At 38.6% G+C, this 22954-nt stretch overlaps 1 protein-coding gene across 2 annotated transcripts in view; it reads right to left on the reverse strand.

Moving 5' to 3' along the window:
* Window positions 1–22954, reverse strand: part of Gabra3 (gamma-aminobutyric acid type A receptor subunit alpha 3) — a 241892-nt gene that overhangs the window by 130676 nt on the left and 88262 nt on the right. For both annotated transcript variants that reach the window (XM_017601916.3, NM_017069.3), the window contains exon 2: window positions 16886–17068. In XM_017601916.3, coding sequence (XP_017457405.1) covers window positions 16886–17025 — 140 coding nt within the window. In that variant the 5' untranslated portion in view covers window positions 17026–17068. The remainder of the gene's footprint in view (window positions 1–16885; window positions 17069–22954) is intronic.

A 22954-nucleotide genomic window follows, 5' to 3' on the forward strand; every position in this document is an offset into this window, starting at 1 on the left:
GTAGGCTTCATCCCAGGCATGCAGGGATGGTTTAATATACGGAAAACCATCAATGTGATCCATTATATAAACAAACTGAAAGAACAGAACCACATGATCATTTCATTAGATGCTGAGAAAGCATTTGACAAAATTCAACACCCCTTCATGATAAAAGTCCTGGAAAGAATAGGAATTCAAGGCCCATACCTAAACATAGTAAAAGCCATATACAGCAAACCAGTTGCTAACATTAAACTAAATGGAGAGAAACTTGAAGCAATCCCACTAAAATCAGGGACTAGACAAGGCTGCCCACTCTCTCCCTACTTATTCAATATAGTTCTTGAAGTTCTAGCCAGAGCAATCAGACAACAAAAGGAGATCAAAGGGATACAAATCGGAAAAGAAGAGGTCAAAATATCACTATTTGCAGATGATATGATAGTATATTTAAGTGATCCCAAAAGTTCCACCAGAGAACTACTAAAGCTGATAAACAACTTCAGCAAAGTGGCTGGGTATAAAATTAACTCAAATAAATCAGTTGCCTTCCTCTATACAAAAGAGAAACAAGCCGAGAAAGAAATTAGGGAAACGACACCCTTCATAATAGACCCAAATAATATAAAGTACCTCGGTGTGACTTTAACCAAGCAAGTAAAAGATCTGTACAATAAGAACTTCAAGACACTGAAGAAAGAAATTGAAGAAGACCTCAGAAGATGGAAAGATCTCCCATGCTCATGGATTGGCAGGATTAATATAGTAAACATGGCCATTTTACCAAAAGCAATCTACAGATTCAATGCAATCCCCATCAAAATACCAATCCAATTCTTCAAAGAGTTAGACAGAACAATTTGCAAATTCATCTGGAATAACAAAAAACCCAGGATAGCTAAAGCTATCCTCAACAATAAAAGGACTTCAGGGGGAATCACTATCCCTGAACTCAAGCAGTATTACAGAGCAATAGTGATAAAAACTGCATGGTATTGGTACAGAGACAGACAGATAGACCAATGGAATAGAATTGAAGACCCAGAAATGAACCCACACACCTATGGTCACTTGATTTTTGACAAAGGAGCCAAAACCATCCAATGGAAAAAAGATAGCATTTTCAGCAAATGGTGCTGGTTCAACTGGAGGTCAACATGTAGAAGAATGCAGATCGATCCATGCTTATCACCCTGTACAAAGCTTAAGTCGAAGTGGATCAAGGACCTCCACATCAAACCAGACACACTCAAACTAATAGAAGAAAAACTAGGGAAGCATCTGGAACACATGGGCACTGGAAAAAATTTCCTGAACAAAACACCAATGGCTTATGCTCTAAGATCAAGAATCGACAAATGGGATCTCATAAAACTGCAAAGCTTCTGTAAGGCAAAGGACACTGTGGTTAGGACAAAACGGCAACCAACAGATTGGGAAAAGATCTTTACCAATCCTACAACAGATAGAGGCCTTATATCCAAAATATACAAAGAACTCAAGAAGTTAGACCGCAGGGAAACAAATAACCCTATTAAAAAATGGGGTTCAGAGCTAAACAAAGAATTCACAGCTGAGGAATGCCGAATGGCTGAGAAACACCTAAAGAAATGTTCAACATCTTTAGTCATAAGGGAAATGCAAATCAAAACAACCCTGAGATTTCACCTCACACCAGTGCGATTGGCTAAGATCAAAAACTCAGGTGACAGCAGATGCTGGCGAGGTTGTGGAGAAAGAGGAACACTCCTCCATTGTTGGTGGGATTGCAGACTGGTAAAACCATTCTGGAAATCAGTCTGGAGGTTCCTCAGAAAATTGGACATTGAACTGCCTGAGGATCCAGCTATACCTCTCTTGGGCATATACCCAAAAGTTGCCTCAACATATAAAAGAGACACGTGCTCCACTATGTTCATCGCAGCCTTATTTATAATAGCCAGAAAATGGAAAGAACCCAGATGCCCTTCAACAGAGGAATGGATACAGAAAATGTGGTATATCTACACAATGGAATACTACTCAGCTATCAAAAACAACGAGTTTATGAAATTCGTAGGCAAATGGTTGGAACTGGAAAATATCATCCTGAGTGAACTAACCCAATCACAGAAAGACATACATGGTATGCACTCATTGATAAGTGGCTATTAGCCCAAATGCTTGAATTACCCTAGATCCCTAGAACAAACGAAACTCAAGACGGATGATCAAAATGTGAATGCTTCACTCCTTCTTTAAATGAGGAAAAAGAATACCCTTGGCAGGGAAGGGAGAGGCAAAGATTAAAACAGAGACTGAAGGAACACCCATTCAGAGCCTGTCCCACATTTGGCCCATACATATACAGCCACCCAATTGGACTAGATGGATGAAGCAAAGAAGTGCAGACCGACAGGAGCCGGATGTAGATCGCTCCTGAGAGACACAGCCAGAATACAGCAAATACAGAGGCGAATGCCAGCAGCAAACCACTGAACTGAGAATAGGTCCCCTATTGAAGGAATCAGAGAAAGAACTGGAAGAGCTTGAAGGGGCTCGAGACCCCAAAAGTACAACAATGCCAAGCAACCAGAGCTCCCAGGGACTAAGCCACTACCTAAAGACTATACATGGACTGACCCTGGACTCTGACCCCATAGGTAGCAATGAATATCCTAGTAAGAGCACCAGTGGAAGGGGAAGCCCTGGGTCCTGCTAAGACTGAACCCCCAGTGAACTAGTCTATGGGGGGAGGGCGGCAATGGTGGGAGGGTTGGGAGGGGAACACCCATAAGGAAGGGGAGGGGGGAGGGGGATGTTTGCCCGGAAACCGGGAAAGGGAATAACACTCGAAATGTATATAAGAAATACTCAAGTTAATAAAAAAAATAAAATAAAATAAAAAAAATGGGGTTTAACCCCCCAGTGAACTAGACTATGGGGGGAGGGCGGCAATGGGGGGAGGGTTGGGAGGGGAACACCCATAAGGAAAGGGAGGGGGGAGGGGGATGTTTGCCTGGAAACCGGGAAAGGGAATAACACTTGAAATGTATATAAGAAATACTCAAGTTAAAAAAAATGAAAAAAAAATGGGGTTCAGAGCTAAACAAAGAATTCACAGCTGAGGTATGCCGAATGGCTGAGAAACACTAAAGAAATGTTCAACATCTTTAGTCATAAGGGAAATGCAAATCAAAACAACCCTGAGATTTCACCTCACACCAGTGAGAATGGCTAAGATCAAAAACTCAGGTGACAGCAGATGCTGGCGAGGATGCGGAGAAAGAGGAACACTCCTCCATTGTTGGTGGGGTTGCAAACTGGTACAACCATTCTGGGAATCAGTCTGGAGGTTCCTCAGAAAATTGGACATTGAACTGCCTGAGGATCCAGCTATACCTCTCTTGGGCATATACCCAAAAGATGCCCCAACATATAAAAAAGACACATGCTCCACTATGTTCATCTCAGCCTTATTTATAATAGCCAGAAGCTGGAAAGAACCCAGATGCCCTTCAACAGAGGAATGGATACAGAAAATGTGGTACATCTACACAATGGAATATTACTCAGCTATCAAAAACAACGAGTTTATGAAATTCGTATGCAAATGGTTGGAACTGGAAAATATCATCCTGAGTGAGCTAACCCAAACACAGAAAGACATACATGGTATGCACTCACTGATAAGTGGCTATTAGCCCAAATGCTTGAATTACCCTAGATGCCTAGAACAAATGAAACTCAAGACGGATGATCAAAATGTGAATGCTTCACTCCTTCTTTAAAAGGGGAACAAGAATACCCTTGGCAGGGAATAGAGAGGCAAAGATTAAAACAGACACAGAAGGAACACCCATTCAGGGCCTGCCCCACATGTGGCCCATACATATACAGCCATCCAATTAGACAAGATGGATGAAGCAAAGAAGTGCAGGCCGACAGGAGCCGGATGTAGATCGCTCCTGAGAGACACAGCCAGAATACAGCAAATACAGAGGCGAATACCAGCAGCAAACCACTGAACTGAGAATAGGACCCCCGTTGAGGGAATCAGAGAAAGAACTAGAAGAGCTTGAAGGGGCTCGAGACCCCATATGTACCACAATGCCAAGCAATCAGAGCTTCCAGGGAGTAAGCCACTACCTAAAGACTATACATGGACTGACCCTGGACTCTGACCTCATAGGTAGCAATGAATATTCTAGTAAGAGCACCAGTGGAAGGGGAAGCCCTGGGTCCTGCTAAGACTGAACCCCCAGTGAACTAGATTGTTGGGGGGAGGGTGGCAATGGGGGGAGGATGGGGAGGGGAGCACCCATAAAGAAGGGGATGGGGAAGGGGGATGTTTGCCCGGAAACCGGGAAAGGGAATAACACTCGAAATGTATACAAGAAATACTCAAGTTAATAAATAAATTAAGAAAAAAAAGGAAGGGGGAGGACACAAGATTGAATGTGTACAGTAGAAAAGAGGAGTGAATCTGGGAGGAGTTGGAGTAGGAACTGGGTATAATAAAGACACACTGCCCAAGACTCTCACTGAACTGTAAAAATATGCTACATACACCCTCCAAACATTCTTTGTAAATTTCTCTATGATTTTATACTTGATCAAGATTCTCAAAGAACTAATAAAAAAAGTTAATTGTAAGTACAAGACAAAAATACTCTCAGTAAATTTTTTTATGATTTTACTTAGTTACTGATACATTTTTCTCTCATATAGAGAACCAAACGTTGATTTGTAATAGAACGCTCATCAGAACCTCTCTTCAATAACTGAAGTGTAGCACAATGTTGTAGCTTTTGCTTGTCCAAGGGTGCTTTAGGAAAATAGTACATTATGATATTTGATGACCTTAGAAATCACATGATTCTTTCCCATTTTTAATTTACCTAAGAAACAATTCATGACATTAGTACCAATGGAAGGAAGAAACTGTATAAATCTATATATATACATATTAAATTGATGAGATGGATCCCATAGTTATTCACACCTATCACTGTTGGTTAGATAAAATAAGATAATGAGAGTTTTCCATAAAGAATAAAAATTAGTCTGCCAATGCACCATCTGTGAGTCAAGCAAATTTAGTAATGTATTTAATCCTAAAAATATATTGTTAGTATTTTCATAAAATTAGAATCAAATATATGAAGTGTCAGTTCTGTTACCACCACTTGATATAGATAGGTTATTTCTTTTTAAAATTAGATTATTTTGAGAATTTCATGTATGAGCACTGTATTTAAATCATTTACACTCCCCTCCTCCTCTCAATTCTTCCCATGTCCTCCCTATTCCCTCTCAAGTCTTCAGTATGTTGTAGAGAACATGATAAACAGCTTGCTCACTTGTTCTCTCACCCACTTCCCCCTTTGTCCTTTCCTCCCCATTTCTCTCTCTCTCTCTCTCTCTCTCTCTCTCTCTCTCTCTCTCTCTCTCTCTCTCTTCCTTTCCCTGCCCCTACTACTCTCCCACCTCCCCTCTGCATGCCCTGAATAAACTCTATTCTGTACTATAAAAATGATTATGATAAATATATATGCATATACACACATCTTCTAAGTCCATGTAGTATTGCTTAAATGTGCAAGTGTTTAAATGTAAAAATTTGGAAAAGGATAATCTATTGTAGAGGCTTGTCCCTGAGGAAGACTGATTGTCCCTCTCTCATCAGACATTGTCTGTAGCTCTTAATCTGTGGGTGGGAACTTGTGAAATATCCCCATCCATGTTGGCATGTCAACTGCATGTAAAATAATATTTCCTGCCTCGGAAATCTTTGTGAGGGAATGCAAAAATTGCTTTGCAAGTAAAGACTGTTCCTTAATTTCTACCCCAAGGATTAAAGAATAAAAATTTTAAAAAAAATTAAAACTTCTAATAATGAAATGAGAAACATTTAAAAGATGTATACTTTTAGGCTATGGGGAAAAGTTCATGGACCACATACAGATTAAGTATAATATATCAATAGTATCAGCATTAGTTCAACCTCATCAAAGATCCCAGTGTGTTTACGTTCAGGAAAAGCCAGAGAAGCACAGTTGCAGAGTTGCTGATGCAGTTCATACAACAACCCACAGAGAAGAGAAATGCACTTCATTAAAAGAATGGCAACTTCTCTAATTTTGCATGTCTACTGGAAGAAAAATAGAATTTTTAAAAAAGAAATTTAAAATGCTCAGCGGATCATCTCTCTCTACCAAGGTTTCCATAAATCTTGAAGGCTTACGAAATAGAATTCCAGTTCTTTACCCTGACATTCATAGTATTATATAATATACTCTGAATATATGTTTACAGTTGTGAATCTCACTACTTTACTTTTGGATCAGAAATTGTGGCCAGATAAATTTATTTCATTTCTTAGTGTCTTCAAGGTTTTCATTCTCCAAGACCAGTTTTTCCCAGAAGTGGGAAGACTCAACCATTATAATATTCAGTATATATTCAGGTAGTAATCAAAACCACCTACATTCTAATTACACACACACACACACACACACACACACACACACACAAATAGATTGCTCCCAAAAAGGCTATTATTTTGAAGGTTTTGTCCTCAGATAATGGTTATATTGAGACATGGTTGTACTTTGAGGGAGATAACTTTATTAAGTGAATCAACATTTTGTATTATGTATTATTAGGATACAGGGTCTACTGAAGGAAACAAGTCACTAGGAGTATCCCCCTCGAAGGGTGTGTGTGTGTGTGTGTGTGTGTGTGTGTGTGTGTGTATTCTCTATTTCTCTGACTCTCCATCTCTTCTCTGCCTTTTTTCTGTCTCTTTGTCTCTCTGTCTGTCTCTGTCTCTCTGTCTCTGTCTCTCTCTCTCTCTCCCATAGAAACTAATAAGTGACTGCCATGATATTCTAATTCACTATTTACAGGTCTGGGAGCAATGGAGCCACGTGATCTCAGACCAAAATCTCTGAAACTCTGAGACGAAATAAATCATTCTGCTCTGAAATAGTTTTATTGGGAATTATTTTCATAGAGGCCAAAACTGACACATCATCTATCTCAAGGAGACAGCTGTTCTTTTCACAAATAGCTTACATGGACTGGTAAACTAGAAAATTCTTTGCTAGAGACATACCCACTCAACATGTACCCCACCTGCTCAGATTAACTTGTTTTTTCCAAGTTTATTTAAAATGAAGATGATGTCCTTTGTGCTTTCTTAGGCCCCTCAAAGGAATCACTGCACAAAACATGAACTGATAAAAATAAATACAAGTTATTCATTATCAAACAGTTTCATGAGTCAACTTCAAAATAAATAAACAAGAATCTAGTTCAAAAGTATGATACCTCATATAAATGTACTGTTATGATTTGGGTTCACTGTAAATTACCTTTTTTCCATTTGGAATACACAGAAAACTGCTCTATTTTTCTCCTCGTTTTTGAACTTTATAAATGTGGGCATTTGATCTGAATTCTAATTTGTGCTTTAGGATTCAGAAAGTGGCCAGTGGCATGTCCAGGACTGAGAAATGGACAAGAGGAAACCAAAGCCCTTGGACAGCTTAACTTCTCTATGTTATAGAGCAGTGGCTTTCAAGCTTTCTATAGCTGCAACCCTTTAATACAGTTCCTCATGTTGTGGTAACCTTAACCATAAATTTATTTTCGTTGCTACTTCATAAATGTAGTTTTGCTACTGCTGTGAATTGTAATGTAAATATCTGTGTTCTGATGGTCTTACATGACCCCTTTGAAAGGGTTATTCAACTCCTTGGTTAAATTCACTGTCGTAGATGGGGAAACAGCAAAGCCAAAAACACAAAAGAGTTCAACTTCAAATGACTCAACAAAGTTTACAAAGAAGTCAGAGTTCACTTACGTTACAGCCATGAGGGAGGGGCTACATAATTTTCCAAGTCTGTCTCTCATATTATTTGAATTATTTTAACAATATATGAGACAATATTCTGATAAGAGGACATTCATAAGCCAATCTATAAGTGATTTATAGTACTATTTCTATGAAACAGATTTTATGTAGAATAGGAAAGCTACAATGTTAGGAGTGTTATCTAGCCTACTAAAATTTGCTATTTATCTGATACCTACAACTCTGATTAAAACAATAAGCTGGACACCAGTCTAAAGTTTTTTAGTCCATGCTAAAGGCTGAAATCTACACAGTGCAAATTCCTGAAAGTCATCACATGAACCAAGTGAACAAAAGTATGGAACCACTAAAACTGATATTATGCAATAAGAAGTCACAAGGTGAGAATGATTCAATGGCATTTCCTAGATCTCTAAGTGCTATAAGAAGAATGCACAATCTACCCAGTCATTTGGCTAAGACAGTAAGTAATCAAATTTGAAAGATACCTATCAGCTAATGTTATCATGATTGTTAGAGTGGACACCATCCCCAGACTCTGTGGGTTTCAGACTGAGCTCCGTAATTCTTTAGCTATGTTAACTTTGACAAATCACTTATCCTTTCTTTGTTTTATATGTTATCTGTAAAACAGGATACCAAGTTCATAAAATTACATTTTATATTACGTACAAATGAACACATAGCACTTAGATTAGTGTTTCCTATGTAGTAAAAATTTAAGCTTGAAATTAACATGATGTCAATTTAAGCAGCAGGAAGGCTTTCCCCATCAAGCTCACCGATTCCTTGTAAGCCCTGCCCCTGCCAGATGCCTCTGCCTGCCAGCAGCTTGGAATCCTTGAGGCAGTGCCTGACCTCTTAAGGCACAGGAGCAACACAGAAAAGGTATCCCAGCCATCTGGAGCCAAGGAATACAACAAAGTTATACTGCACAACAAACACACACAAGAGACTTTTGGGAGGGAAAAACCCAGGAGGTGGCTACCTCTGCTCCAGAGAACAGAAAATTGGACAGAATGAAGGGGTGTGTGTGTGTGTGTGTGTGTGTGTGTGTGTGTGTGTGTGTGTGTGTGTGTTTGTGTGTGTGTGTGTGAGAGAGAGAGAGAGAGGTTGAGAGAGAGATTGAGAGAGATTGAGAGAAAGATTGAGAGAGAGATTGAGAGACTGAGAGATTGAGAGATTGAGATTGAGAGGAGAGACAGATTGAGAGAGAGAGAGAGAGAGAGAGAGAGAGAGAGAGAGAGAGAGGAGAAAGAGAGAGATTGAGAGATTGGAGGGATTGTGTGGCTTGATCTTGGACAAGTTCAGGGATTAGTGGTATTTTCTTCTTGTAGGGACACTCTGTTGCCTCTGGACTGGGAAAAGCCATTATAGACATTAGAAAGCAGGCTTTATGGCAGTTAGGGAAATCATCTAGGGCCAAGGCCCAGCCACTGGAGCTCCCCAGGTGGGGACCTGGATACTTGTGTGCCTTGAGGGTTTACAAATTTTCAAAGTATACAAAGTTTACAAAGGGAATATCTGCCCAAGACCCCAACCTGAGGAGCTCTACCTGCTAGCTAGGCCTTACTCTAGAGGAGTTCCACTGGTCAGGTCCTGGCCCCAGGCTTGCCTAGTAGTTGTAAAGGATGTTCTTTAATGACTGTAACAGCCTTTCTAAGCCCCCACCTTACAGAAAAAAAATCCCAACAATCCCTAAACTTGCCTCTATGTGTTGATGCTGAGAACTGAATTCAGGTCCTCTCTGAAAGCAATATGAACTCTTAACCACTGAAATCTCTCTCCAGCTATGAGAATGTAAATTTCAAGATCAATACCCTTTCATCTTTGGTAAGATGACACTAAGTCAGGCTATGTTATGTAAAAAGAAATAAAGAAGTTCCCCCACTATCTTCTCTTCAATTTAAAATATCAGCCATCACCATTATCACTACTGTACAATCTTGAGGCAGAAAAAAAAAACTGTGCCAATATAAGTGTTACATCTCTCTAGATCACAGATTCTAAGGCGCATTGACCTGTGCAAGTATGAGGCCTACTCTCCAATATTTTTTCATTTACACTCCTGGAAAAAATTTTTGAGGCAGAGTCTCATATAACTCAGACCATGTATAAAACTTTTAATCCTCCTGCTCCTATCTCCCAAGTGCTGAGATTACAGGCATGCACCACCATACACAGTACCTGATATAATTTTCACTTTTTTATCTTTCTAGAATTCTAACATATGGCTCCTTGGTCATCTGAATTTTTAATTTAGTTTGTCCACTATGGCTAAAAGCCACATAAAGAAAGGTAAAATTTAAGTTCACAATTGCTGGGCTCTCCTCTCAAATCTCAGGTCCTTCTTTTCCTCAACCAAAGATCCCCATATTTCATAAGAAACCATTCATTACAGGACCTGTCATGTATTTTCTTTGAGGTCTTCAGTATTCATATATTCCTTATAACTACACTACCTTTCAAATTCACCTTCTTCAAATAGTCTCCAATGAAGTGCCTCATTTGAGAGCTCGACTGACTCAACAAACTATAAAACCTCAATATAATATTCATTGGGTACTCATATTCTGTCAAACCACTAGAGAACTAATAGACAATCATGTAAGAAAAGTACACTTACATGATGGTTAAACAGACAAAAATATGGATACCACCTAAGTACAACTTAGTGAACTAATGAGTTTAATAGGAGTTACTTGCAAGAGCAAAACATGACTTAAAGATATTAGTATCACAAAAAACCATCCCAACAGGGGAAACAGTTCAAAAACGCTGGAAACGTGAAGCACGCTATTCAAACTACAGACAACTCAACTTGCTGGTCTGAGCCTCTTCCAACCAGTTGAGTTAGTCTCTCCTTTTTCCAGGCGTTTCATTTGTCTGAGGGCATCTTAGCCCTTTACAAATTATGCATTCTAAGAAAGGGTAGAGCTTAGTGAATCGAGTCAGGTTCAGGGATGTCCTGAGGTATTAAATTATTCAACTTCCTAACCTTGATGAACATCTGTAAAGGATATAAGGTTTCACCTGTCTTCAGAACACACTCTTGTTTTGCCTCCCTTTTTTTTTTTTTATTAACTTGAGTATTTCTTATATACATTTCGAGTGTTATTCCCTTTCCCAGTTTCCGGGCAAACATCCCCCTCCCCCCTCCCCTTTCTTATCGGTGTTCCCCTCCCCACCCTCCCCCCATTGTCCCCCTCCCCCCAACAGTCTAGTTCACTGGGGGTTCAGTCTTAGCAGGACCCAGGGCTTCCCCTTCCACTGGTGCTCTTACTAGGATATTCATTGCTACCTATGAGGTCAGAGTCCAGGGTCAGTCCATGTATAGTCTTTAGGTAGTGGCTTAGTCCCTGGAAGCTCTGGTTGCTTAGCATTGTTGTACATATGGGGTCTCGAGCCCCTTCAAGATCTTCCAGTTCTTTCTCTGATTCCTTCAACGGGGGTCCTATTCTCAGTTCAGTGGTTTGCTGTTGGCATTCGCCTCTGTATTTGCTGTATTCTGACTGTGTCTCTCAGGAGCGATCTACATCCGGCTCCTGTCGGTCTGCACTTCTTTGCTTCATCCATCTTGTCTAATTGGATGGCTGTATATGCATGGGCCACATGTGGGGCAGACTCTGAATGGGTGTTCCTTCAGTCTCTGTTTTAATCTTTGCCTCTCTCTTCCCTGCCAAGGGTATTCTTGTTCCCCTTTTAAAGAAGGAGTGAACCATTCACATTTTGATCATCTGTCTTGAGTTTCATTTGTTCTAGGCATTTAGGGTAATTCAAGCATTTGGGCTAATAGCCACTTACGTCTTTCTGCGTTTGGGTTAGCTCACTCAGGATGATATTTTCCAGTTCCAACCATCTGCCTACGAATTTCATAAAGTCGTTGTTTTTGATAGCTGAGTAATATTCCATTGTGTAGATGTACCACATTTTCTGTATCCATTCCTCTGTTGAAGGGCATCTGGGTTCTTTCCAGCTTCTGGCTATTATAAATAAGGCTGCAATGAACATAGTGGAGCACGTGTCTTTTTTATATGTTGGGGCATCTTTTGGGTATATCCCCAAGAGAGGTATAGCTGGATCCTCAGGCAGTTCAATGTCCAATTTTCTGAGGATCCTCCAGACTGATTTCCAGAATGGTTGTACCAGTTTGCAATCCCACCAACAATGGAGGAGTGTTCCTCTTTCTCCACATCCTCGCCAGCATCTGTTGTCCCCTGAGTTTTTGATCTTAGCCATTCTCACTGGTGTGAGGTGAAATCTCAGGGTTGTTTTGATTTGCATTTCCCTTATGACTAAAGATGTTGAACATTTCTTCAGGTGTTTCTCCGCCATTCGGCATTCCTCAGCTGTGAATTCTTTGTTTAGCTCTGAGCCCCATTTTTTTTTTATTAACTTGAGTATTTCTTATATACATTTCGAGTGTTATTCCCTTTCCCGGTTTCCGGGCAAACATCCCCCTCCCCCCTCCCCTTCCTTATGGGTGTTCCCCTCCCAACCCTCCCCCCATTGCCGCCCTCCCCCCATAGACTAGTTCACTGTGGGTTCAGTCTTAGCAGGACCCAGGGCTTCCCCTTCCACTGGTGCTCTTACTAGGATATTCATTGCTACCTATGGGGTCAGAGTCCAGGGTCAGTCCATGTATAGTCTTTAGGTAGTGGCTTAGTCCCTGGAAGCTCTGATTGCTTGGCATTGTTGTACTTTTGGGGTCTCGAGCCCCTTCAAGCTCTTCCAGTTCTTTCTCTGATTCCTTCAATAGGGGACCTATTCTCAGTTCAGTGGTTTGCTGCTCTGAGCCCCATTTTTTAACAGGGTTATTTGTTTCCCTGTGGTCTAACTTCTTGAGTTCTTTGTATATTTTGGATATAAGGCCTCTATCTGTTGTAGGATTGGTAAAGATCTTTTCCCAATCTGTTGGTTGCCGTTTTGTCCTAACCACAGTGTCCTTTCCTTTGCCTTACAGAAGCTTTGCAGTTTTATGAGATCCCATTTGTCAATTCTTGATCTTAGAGCGTAAGCCATTGGTGTTTTGTTCAGGAAATTTTTTCCAGTGCCCATGTGTTCCAGATGCTTCCCTAGTTTTTCTTCTATTAGTTTGAGTGTGTCTGCTTTGATGTGGAGGTCCTTGATCCACTTGGACTTAAGCTTTGTACAGGGTGATAAGGATGGATCGATCTGCATTCTTCTACATGTTGACCTCCAGTTGAACCAGCACCATTTGCTGAAAATGCTATCTTTTTTCCATTTGATGGTTTTGGCTCCTTTGTCAAAAATCAAGTGACCATATGTGTGTGGGTTCATTTCTGGGTCTTCAATTCTATTCCATTGGTCTATCTGTCTGTCTCTGTACCAATACCATGCAGTTTTTATCATTATTGCTCTGTAATACTGCTTGAGTTCAGGGATAGTGATTCCTCCCTTTTTAATGATAGTTTATTTTGTAACAAGCTTGCCTCGAAGATTAAAGATTTTTATCTCAGAAAAAAATTGTTACACAACAGAGTATCAGAAAACTGACTTTTCTATTAACTTGCTACAAGGTCTTAGGAAATAATTTATTTCTTGATCTCAGTTAATTTGAGTATAAAATGAGAGATTAAATTAGATGTTGTACATAGGTTTTTCAACATCTTCCCTACTGAGGCTCCAGGATCTGGTATTATTAGAAAACATTAACTGTCTTCCCAAAGTATTTATCAAAGTTCCTTATAGTATAATGATCTGGAATATTTGATCAAATACAAATTATTAGGCAGTGTTCTGTATTACAGCCTTCTGCCCATAGTCTGGTTTATAAACAACAAACAATGAGAATCATTGATATTAACATTTGATTTAAATGAAATATTATTCAATAGGCCATTGTTGATTGTCAAAGCTGCTAGAATATTCTGCTTGGGAGATTTGATACAATAAAGCATAAAATAATACAGCAAATAGATTTCTTTAAATGTATAATTAAGAGGACGTGGAAACAAACAAAAGCAAACAATAGCTCTCTTAACTATGAGAACTGTCATATGCACCATGTATTTTAAGTTGAGCTAGTTCATTTATTTCTAAAATATGTAAAGAATGCCAAATTTAATATCCAGAATCAAGTCTTTACTAGTCTCCTTTGTACAAAGCATGAATTATTTTTAACTTGAAAGAGAATAAACAGGAAAAGGTCTCTAATTCAAGAAATATGCTGTCACTTTGCCTTGCTTTAAAACCAAACACATTACTGTGCTGTTTCAGGATTTCTTTTCCTCCTATTGAACATAATTGCTAAAATGTTTGAATATCTGTTTTTCTAAGTTTGAGCAGGAAGTTAGAAAACAATATAAACAGGAAAGGTGACAACACTAAGGATAAAAATAAAAAGCAGCTAGCTGTTGGAGAAATATAATAAATGCCTTTATAAGAACAAAAATTTACCAGGAAAATAAACTATTCTGTTCAAAATCTCTAAGATTATAGGAAAATATGTAATGCATTTTAAAAACCTGATTCCCTAAGTGAAACTGTAAAAGCTTTAAGTCTTGAAGAGGTGATGTTCATTCATTTGGAATGTCTACCTCATTTAGAACACCTATGTTAGCCCAGGGAAATCAAACTCAAGTAATCAAATATGCCAAAATTGTATGAACATGGGTCCAGTATCCCTTAATGCCAGAGCTTACTGTGTAATGCTGATAAAAGATAGAAAGAGACATACCACATTCAAATAATCAACCTCAAAAAATAATATGGAACATATTCTAATTCTAAGAATATTAGACAATAGTCAAATGTAAAAAAATAATAAAGGGGCAATATCAAGGTAGAAAATAACTATAACTCAGAATCAAAAAGATAAATATTAGTTGTTTTCTTTTATGTGTGGAAACTAGATTTTCAAATATATGAAAGCAAAAGATATTCCATTCGTGAAGAGCAAAGGAGCTGGTAAGAATACATATATAGAAGCAGGATAAGGCAATGGAGTTGATAAACAAAATATATACATGTTTGCAAATGTCATTAATAACTCCTTTAAATACATGCTGATAAAATGAAAGTAAAAAACAAATAAATGAAAACCCAAATGAAAGCAGTTTGAATAACTGTTTCAAATAAAAACAATATGACAATACTAAAGTATCCTTGGCCTAAGGAGTCATTTCTAGCAGTGATAGCACTCATATGACATAAGAATTTGGTATGTCTCAGGGAACATTAAGAAAGAGGAACAATAAGATTGTAAAATTCAGAATATTGGGAAGTCTGATGTGAAACAGTTTATTCTAAAAATGGCTGCATTTTTAGAACAAAGACTATAATAGGAATATCAATGGTCATGACAATGTAGAAAGAGGGGAATGTCAAGTGGCCACATTCCTGGAGAAAGAACTACAGGCAACAGAAGACTGCTGACAGTGGGAGAGTTAGCCTTTCCTAGGGATGAACCCTTTAATTGGTTGTCCAACACAAAGTGAAAGCATATATAAACAATAAAAGAGACTAAGCAGGTTATATTTATATACTTGGGCACAAACACACTAGTAATTAGGGAAGAAGATTCTATCAATTTGAGAAGAAGGATGTGGAAGGAGTTGAAATGAGAGGACTGAGGAGAGGCTGAAAAACAAAGTAATGTAATTATATTTAAACTAAAATATTTTAAAATAAAATAAACATGTTTTATATCACTAAACATAAATTAATAAACCTGAAAAAAAGAAGGTAGTAAATGCTGAAGAACACCAAGTTTAAGCAGGAGGACTAAGAAATTCTTCAAATATATGATTTATCTTGCATTATAGAAGAAAATGGCTACAGATTAGAGATGAATGAGAGCAAAGTTCCAGGCAGTAAGCTAACTAGAAGCTCTTGCTGGAGTAAGTAGAAAACAGCATTGAGGAAAACTGGGCTAGTAAAGGAAAATAAAATAATTCAAGAGACATGGAGGGTAAAAATTGCAGATTTGTAAAGTGCTTCAATTTGGAGAGGAAAGATAGAAAATTGACAAAGATGACTATAATTTTCTGGCTTAAACAACTGGATACATGGTAGCATTATGGACTCAAACATGAAAAAGAGAAAAGGGTTGTTTTATTATGTTTGCTCTTAGGGAAAGGATGAGAGGGGATACTTTAGACAGGCTTAGCTTGAGGAGTTTGTGGAATACCTAAGAGGGCATGTTAAACAAAAGGTTGGATATAGATATAAAAGAAATTAGAAATGGAAAATAAAATGTAATGCTCTGACATTTATGTTACTATGTTCCTTTTCATTTCCTCCTTTCTATATGTTGCTGTCCTTACCCACTTAATGTTCTTTTGACAATAAATCACTTTCTCAAAAGACATTGAGTGATGTTGTACTTTAGAGAACCTAACCTAAACACTCAGGATGTGTGTCAAAGATAAATCAAAGAAAGAATTATATTTATACTATGGGCATATTTATGTATGTTTATATATGCATGTTTCATTGCACTACAGAAAGAAGTTAAGGAAGGAAAATCCGTTAAATACTGCTACTTGTTCCAAAAGAGATTAGCAGAATTATATGATTGTTCATTTGACCAACAGAGTTAACTTTAACCATCTTAATTACAGAAGTTGCCTTCTAATCCTGTAGTCAGTATTTAGACATCAAGAGGTATAATACTGGGTGAGAGGAATGTATAGATAATAAGAATATTATTTCTTCAAGAAATATAGATGTGAGGATGGGCAAATACTTGAGAAATTTTCTATAATGAAGATATTAGGATAAGAGATTAATGATCATGTTTAAATGCTAAATAGACAAGATCCCCAAAAGGGGTCAGGTTACAAATCTAAAAGAGAGTAGATAATGTTAATCACACAATATCATCTTAAGAGTCATCCAAGAGGAAGCTCAAATTTTCTTTCAAAAGTAACAGTTTGATCTGATGTTTTGTTTTGTTTTCCAAATGCAATGTAATGTCTAATTACTGGTGATCAGGGTATTTTAGGACCTCTGGGGGGAAAATTGGGAGGAAAGCACTCAGAGCATTACATATTTTTTCCAAGGAATAAGTTTTCTTACCCTCCAATATCTTGCTTCACAAAGTCCCCAGGTTCTTGTCGTCTTGACTCCCCTTGGCCAGTGGTTCCAGGTAGAATACTAATCAGAAGAAGAAGTCCAACTCTGGTCACATAGAAGTGCCACATTTGTGTGGTTATCATCTTCTTAGACAGCAACTTGGAGAGACCTGTGAGATTCACAGTACTGGGAAAAGGACCAACAAAAGTGTAGAAAACAAAGGGGGGGAAGAGGGTTAGAAAGGTTTGAAATTACTTAGTCTGTCTAGAATTCACGCAGTTATTTGATATTCCCAACCTAATCAAGGTTAAAATATTCATTCCCAATATGCACTTCTTCTGAAAATACCAGAATTCTCCCAAGACTAGCAAAAGGCAGAACAAATCTCATGTAGGAAAGTAATCAGCTGCATCACTTTCCTTGGCTTCCTGCATGACTGGGTGAGTTGTAGAACTTCCCTAAGCCTCAGTTACCTCTTGTAATATAAGAGCTTAAAATAGGCTGCTGTGAAGTTGCAGAGATGGTCCAGGGCTTAAGTTACTCTTTCAGAGGACCCATGTTCAACACTCAGTACCCACAAGGTAGCTCACAACTGACTATAAAGCTGAGTTCCAGAGTCCCTGCCATCCTCCCCTGGTGTCTGTGCATACCAGGTACATACACAGTGCAAAGACATACATATAGCCAAAATACTCATAAAATACAATAAAAATTACAAATAGTTTGTAAAGATAGTTTCTCATGTCTCCATTCTGTTTCTCTGACCAACATCTTTGATTTTTCACATCACAGAGGACTTCGGTCTAGTTAGCTATATAACACTGCAAAAACTACAATAGTAAGATCCAAAGTCCCTTTATGACATTATAAAGATTGTTTCCCATCTTACTAGAGATAAACAAATTTTCAAAATATAGCAAGCCTTGAGTAGACAAATGAGTTCCCAAGGTAGGAAAAAATGCTGAGTGATACATTATGATGTGTCTTGAATAAGAATGCATCACCCTATAAAGACCTGTCCCTCAAGGACAGGTCAGCTCCTTTAAGAAGGGGTAGCAACATAAGAGAAATATAAGCCTAGCTGCACAGCACAGACATTCTTCAATTATCAAATTATACCAATGATTAAAATTAGTGGTTTGAAGTATATACAGAAGGCAAGAATTGTTTCATGGACTCTATAAGATAAAAAAATGTATACAAGATGTAAGGTTAAGAAAAAAGCCAATCAGGGTTGGGGATTTAGCTCAGTGGTAGAGTGCTTGCCTAGCAAGCGCAAGGCCCTGGGTTCCGTCCCCAGCTCCGAAAAAAAGAAAAAAGAAAAATAGAAAAAAGATAAAAGCCAATCAAATTGTGCTTGTTATTTTAATTTGAGACACGAAGCATTCCAGACCAAAGCTAATATTTTAAAGTCATATTAGTAGATTAATTTTCAGAGACAGTAGAAGTATATGAAACATTTTAAGGAAATCTTAAGTAAAAGACCTATCAATCAAAGATATCCCATCTGGAGAAATATTCTGCCTAAGGAGTGCTGGGATTAAAAGTATGCACAACCACTATCCAAAGAATAAGGCTCCTTTTAAATGTACTCTAGCCTTGCAAGAGAATGATTGTGTCCTATTCTAGGCTATCTAATGGATATGGTACAGGTATATGAAGAATCATACTGCTGAATTACATGGACTTCTGATATGACCCAATGTGTACATCAGACATGAGAATCATCATGGTATTAGCTCTTAGGATGATACTGGTAAATTCAATTTTTTTTTTATTTCACAAAACACTATTTCTTAAGTTAAACTTATATAGTTGGCATACAATTAATGGTTCATAAACTTTAAAAGAGTTGTTGGCCATTTTATATGAATGACCATACCATGTAAGAAATAAAATATACTTACATTATTAGACAATGCTGGGCAAAAACAGCATACATGGTTTATGCTCAAATGTTCAGAGGGCCTGAGCACACCCTAATTATTTATGATCATATAACAAAGGCTAGCTCTTAGGTAATCATAATATATGATCTGATTGCTACTCCACAAAACCAGACATCATTGATGATAGAAAATAAAGCTCAGGAGAGAGAGACCCAACTGCCTGGTCAGGTGGGCACTCCTGAGGCTGCAGAGCAGAAGAGACCACCAACACTGCTCACCCCTGCCCACATCCCTGGCCCAAGAGGAAACTGTATAAGGCCTCTGGGCTCCCGTGGGGGAGGGCCCAGGAGCGGCAGGACCCCTGTGCCTGAGACACCACCAGAACCAGAAGGAAACAGACCGGATAAACAGTTCTCTGCACCCAAATACCGTGGGAGGGAGAGCTGAACCTTCAGAGAGGCAGACAAGCCTGGGAAACCATAAGAGACTGCTCTCTGCACACACATCTCGGACGCCAGAGGAAAAAGCCAAAGACCATCTGGAACCCTGGTGCACTGAAGCTCCCGGAAGGGGCGGCACAGGTCTTCCTGGTTGCTGCCGCTGCAGAGAGCCCGTGGGCAGCACCCCACGAGCGAACTTGAGCCTCAGGACCACAGGTAAGACCAAATTTTCTGCTGCAAGAAAGCTGCCTGGTGAACTCAAGACGCAGGCCCACAGGAACAACTGAAGACCTGTAGAGAGGAAAAACTACACGCCCGAAAGCAGAACACTGTCCCCATAACTGACTGAAAGAGAGGAAAACAGGTCTACAGCACTCCTGACACACAGGCTTATAGGACAGTCTAGCCACTGTCAGAAATAGCAGAACAAAGTAACACTAGAGATAATCTGATGGCGAGAGGCAAGCGCAGGAACACAAGCAACAGAAACCAAGACTACATGACACCATCGGAGCCCAATTCTCCCATCAAAACAAACATGGAATATCCAAACACACCAGAAAAGCAAGATCTAGTTTCAAAATCATTTTTGATAATGATGCTGGAGGACTTCAAGAAAGACATGAAGAACTCCCTTAGAGAACAAGTAGAAGCCTACAGAGAGGAATCGCAAAAATGCCTGAAAGAATCGCAAAAATCCCTGAAAGAATTCCAGGAAAACATAAATAAACAAGTAGAAGCCCATAGAGAGGAGACACAAAAATCCCTGAAAGAATTCCAGGAAAACACAATCAAACAGTTGAAGGAATTAAAAATGGAAATAGAAGCAATCAAGAAAGAACACATGGAAACAACCCTGGATATAGAAAACCAAAAGAAGAGACAAGGAGCTGTAGATACAAGATTCACCAACAGAATACAAGTATGGAAGAGAGAATCTCGGGAGCAGAAGATTCCATAGAAATCATTGACTCAACTGTCAAAGATAATGTAAAGCGGAAAAAGCTACTGGTCCAAAACATACAGGAAATCCAGGACTCAATGAGAAGATCAAAGCTAAGGATAATAGGTATAGAAGAGAGTGAAGACTCCCAGCTCAAAGGACCAGTAAATATCTTCAACAAAATCATAGAAGAAGGGGTTGGGGATTTAGCTCAGTGGTAGAGCGCTTGCCTAGCAAGCGCAAGGCCCTGGGTTCGGTCCCCAGCTCTGAAAAAAAAAAAAAAAAAAAAAAAAAAAGAAAAGAAAATCATAGAAGAAAACGTCCCTAACCTAAAAAAAGAGATTCCCATAGACATACAAGAAGCCTACAGAACTCCAAATAGATTGGACCAGAAAAAAAACCACCTCCCGTCACATAATTGTCAAAACACCAAACGCACAAAATAAAGAAAGAATATTAAAAGCAGTAAGGGAAAAAGGTCAAGTAACATATAAAGGCAGACCTATCAGAATCACACCAGACTTCTCGCCAGAAACTATGAAGGCCAGAAGATCCTGGACTGATGTCATACAGACACTAAGAGAACACAAATGCCAGCCCAGGTTACTGTATCCAGCAAAACTCTCAATTAACATTGATGGAGAAACCAAGATATTCCATGACAAAACCAAATTTACACAATATCTTTCTACAAATCCAGCACTACAAAGGATAATAAATGGTAAAGCACAACATAAGGAGGCAAGTTATACCCTAGAAGAAGCAAGAAACTAATCGTCTTGGCAACAAAACAAAGAGAATGAAAGCACACAAACATAACCTCACATCCAAATATGAATATAAAGGGAAACAATAATCACTATTCCTTAATATCTCTCAATATCAATGGCCTCAACTCCCCAATAAAAAGACATAGATTAACAAACTGGATACGCAACGAGGACCCTGCATTCTGCTGCCTACAGGAAACACACCTCAGAGACAAAGACAGACAGACACTACCTCAGAGTGAAAGGCTGGAAAACAATTTTCCAAGCAAATGGTCAGAAGAAGCAAGCTGGAGTAGCCATTCTAATATCAAATAAAATCAATTTTCAACTAAAAGTCATCAAAAAAGATAAGGAAGGACACTTCATATTCATCAAAGGAAAAATCCACCAAGATGAACTCTCAATCCTAAATATCTATGCCCCAAATACAAGGGCACCTGCATACGTAAAAGAAACCTTACTAAAGCTCAAAACACACATTGCACCTCACACAATAATAGTGGGAGATTTCAACACCCCACTCTCATCAATGGACAGATCATGGAAACAGAAATTACACAGTGATGTCGACAGACTAAGAGAAGTCATGAGCCAAATGGACTTAACGGATATTTACAGAACATTCTATCCTAAAGCAAAAAGATATACCTTCTTCTCAGCTCCTCATGGTACTTTCTCCAAAATTGACCATATAATTGGTCAAAAAACGGGCCTCAACAGGTACAGAAAGATAGAAATAATCCCATGCGTGCTATCGGACCACCACAGCCTAAAACTGGTCTTCAATAACAATAAGGGAAGAATGCCCACATATACGTGGAAATTGAACAATGCTCTACTCAATGATAACCTGGTCAAGGAAGAAATAAAGAAAGAAATTAAAAACTTTTTAGAATTTAATGAAAATGAAGGTACAACATACCCAAACTTATGGGACACAATGAAAGCTGTGCTAAGAGGAAAACTCATAGCGCTGAGTGCCTGCAGAAAGAAACAGGAAAGAGCATATGTCAGCAGCTTGACAGCACACCTAAAAGCTCTAGAACAAAAAGAAGCAAATACACCCAGGAGGAGTAGAAGGCAGGAAATGATCAAACTCAGAGCTGAAATCAACCAAGTAGAAACAAAAAGGACCATAGAAAGAATCAACAGAACGAAAAGTTGGTTCTTTGAGAAAATCAACAAGATAGATAAACCCTTAGCCAGACTAACGAGAGGACACAGAGAGTGCGTACAAATTAACAAAATCAGAAATGAAAAGGGAGACATAACTACAGATTCAGAGGAAATTCAAAAAATCATCAGATCTTACTATAAAAACCTATATTCAACAAAATTTGAAAATCTTCAGGAAATGGACAATTTCCTAGACAGATACCAGGTATCGAAGTTAAATCAGGAACAGATAAACCAGTTAAACAACCCCATAACTCCTAAGGAAATAGAAGCAGTCATTAAAGGTCTCCCAACCAAAAAGAGCCCAGGTCCAGACGGGTTTAGTGCAGAATTCTATCAAACCTTCATAGAAGACCTCATACCAATATTATCCAAACTATTCCACAAAATTGAAACAGATGGACCCCTACCGAATTCCTTCTACGAAGCCACAATTACTCTTATACCTAAGCCACACAAAGACACAACAAAGAAAGAGAACTTCAGACCAATTTCCCTTATGAATATTGACGCAAAAATACTCAATAAAATTCTGGCAAACCGAATTCAAGAGCACATCAAAACAATCATCCACCATGACCAAGTAGGCTTCATCCCAGGCATGCAGGGATGGTTTAATATACGGAAAACCATCAACGTGATCCATTATATAAACAAACTGAAAGAACAGAACCACATGATCATTTCATTAGATGCTGAGAAAGCATTTGACAAAATTCAACACCCCTTCATGATAAAAGTCCTGGAAAGAATAAGAATTCAAGGCCCATACCTAAACATAGTAAAAGCCGTATACAGCAAACCAGTTGCTAACATTAAACTAAATGGAGAGAAACTTGAAGCAATCCCACTAA

The sequence above is a fragment of the Rattus norvegicus genome, chromosome X, assembly GCF_036323735.1.
Source record: "Rattus norvegicus strain BN/NHsdMcwi chromosome X, GRCr8, whole genome shotgun sequence".
Lineage (NCBI taxonomy): Eukaryota > Metazoa > Chordata > Mammalia > Rodentia > Muridae > Rattus > Rattus norvegicus.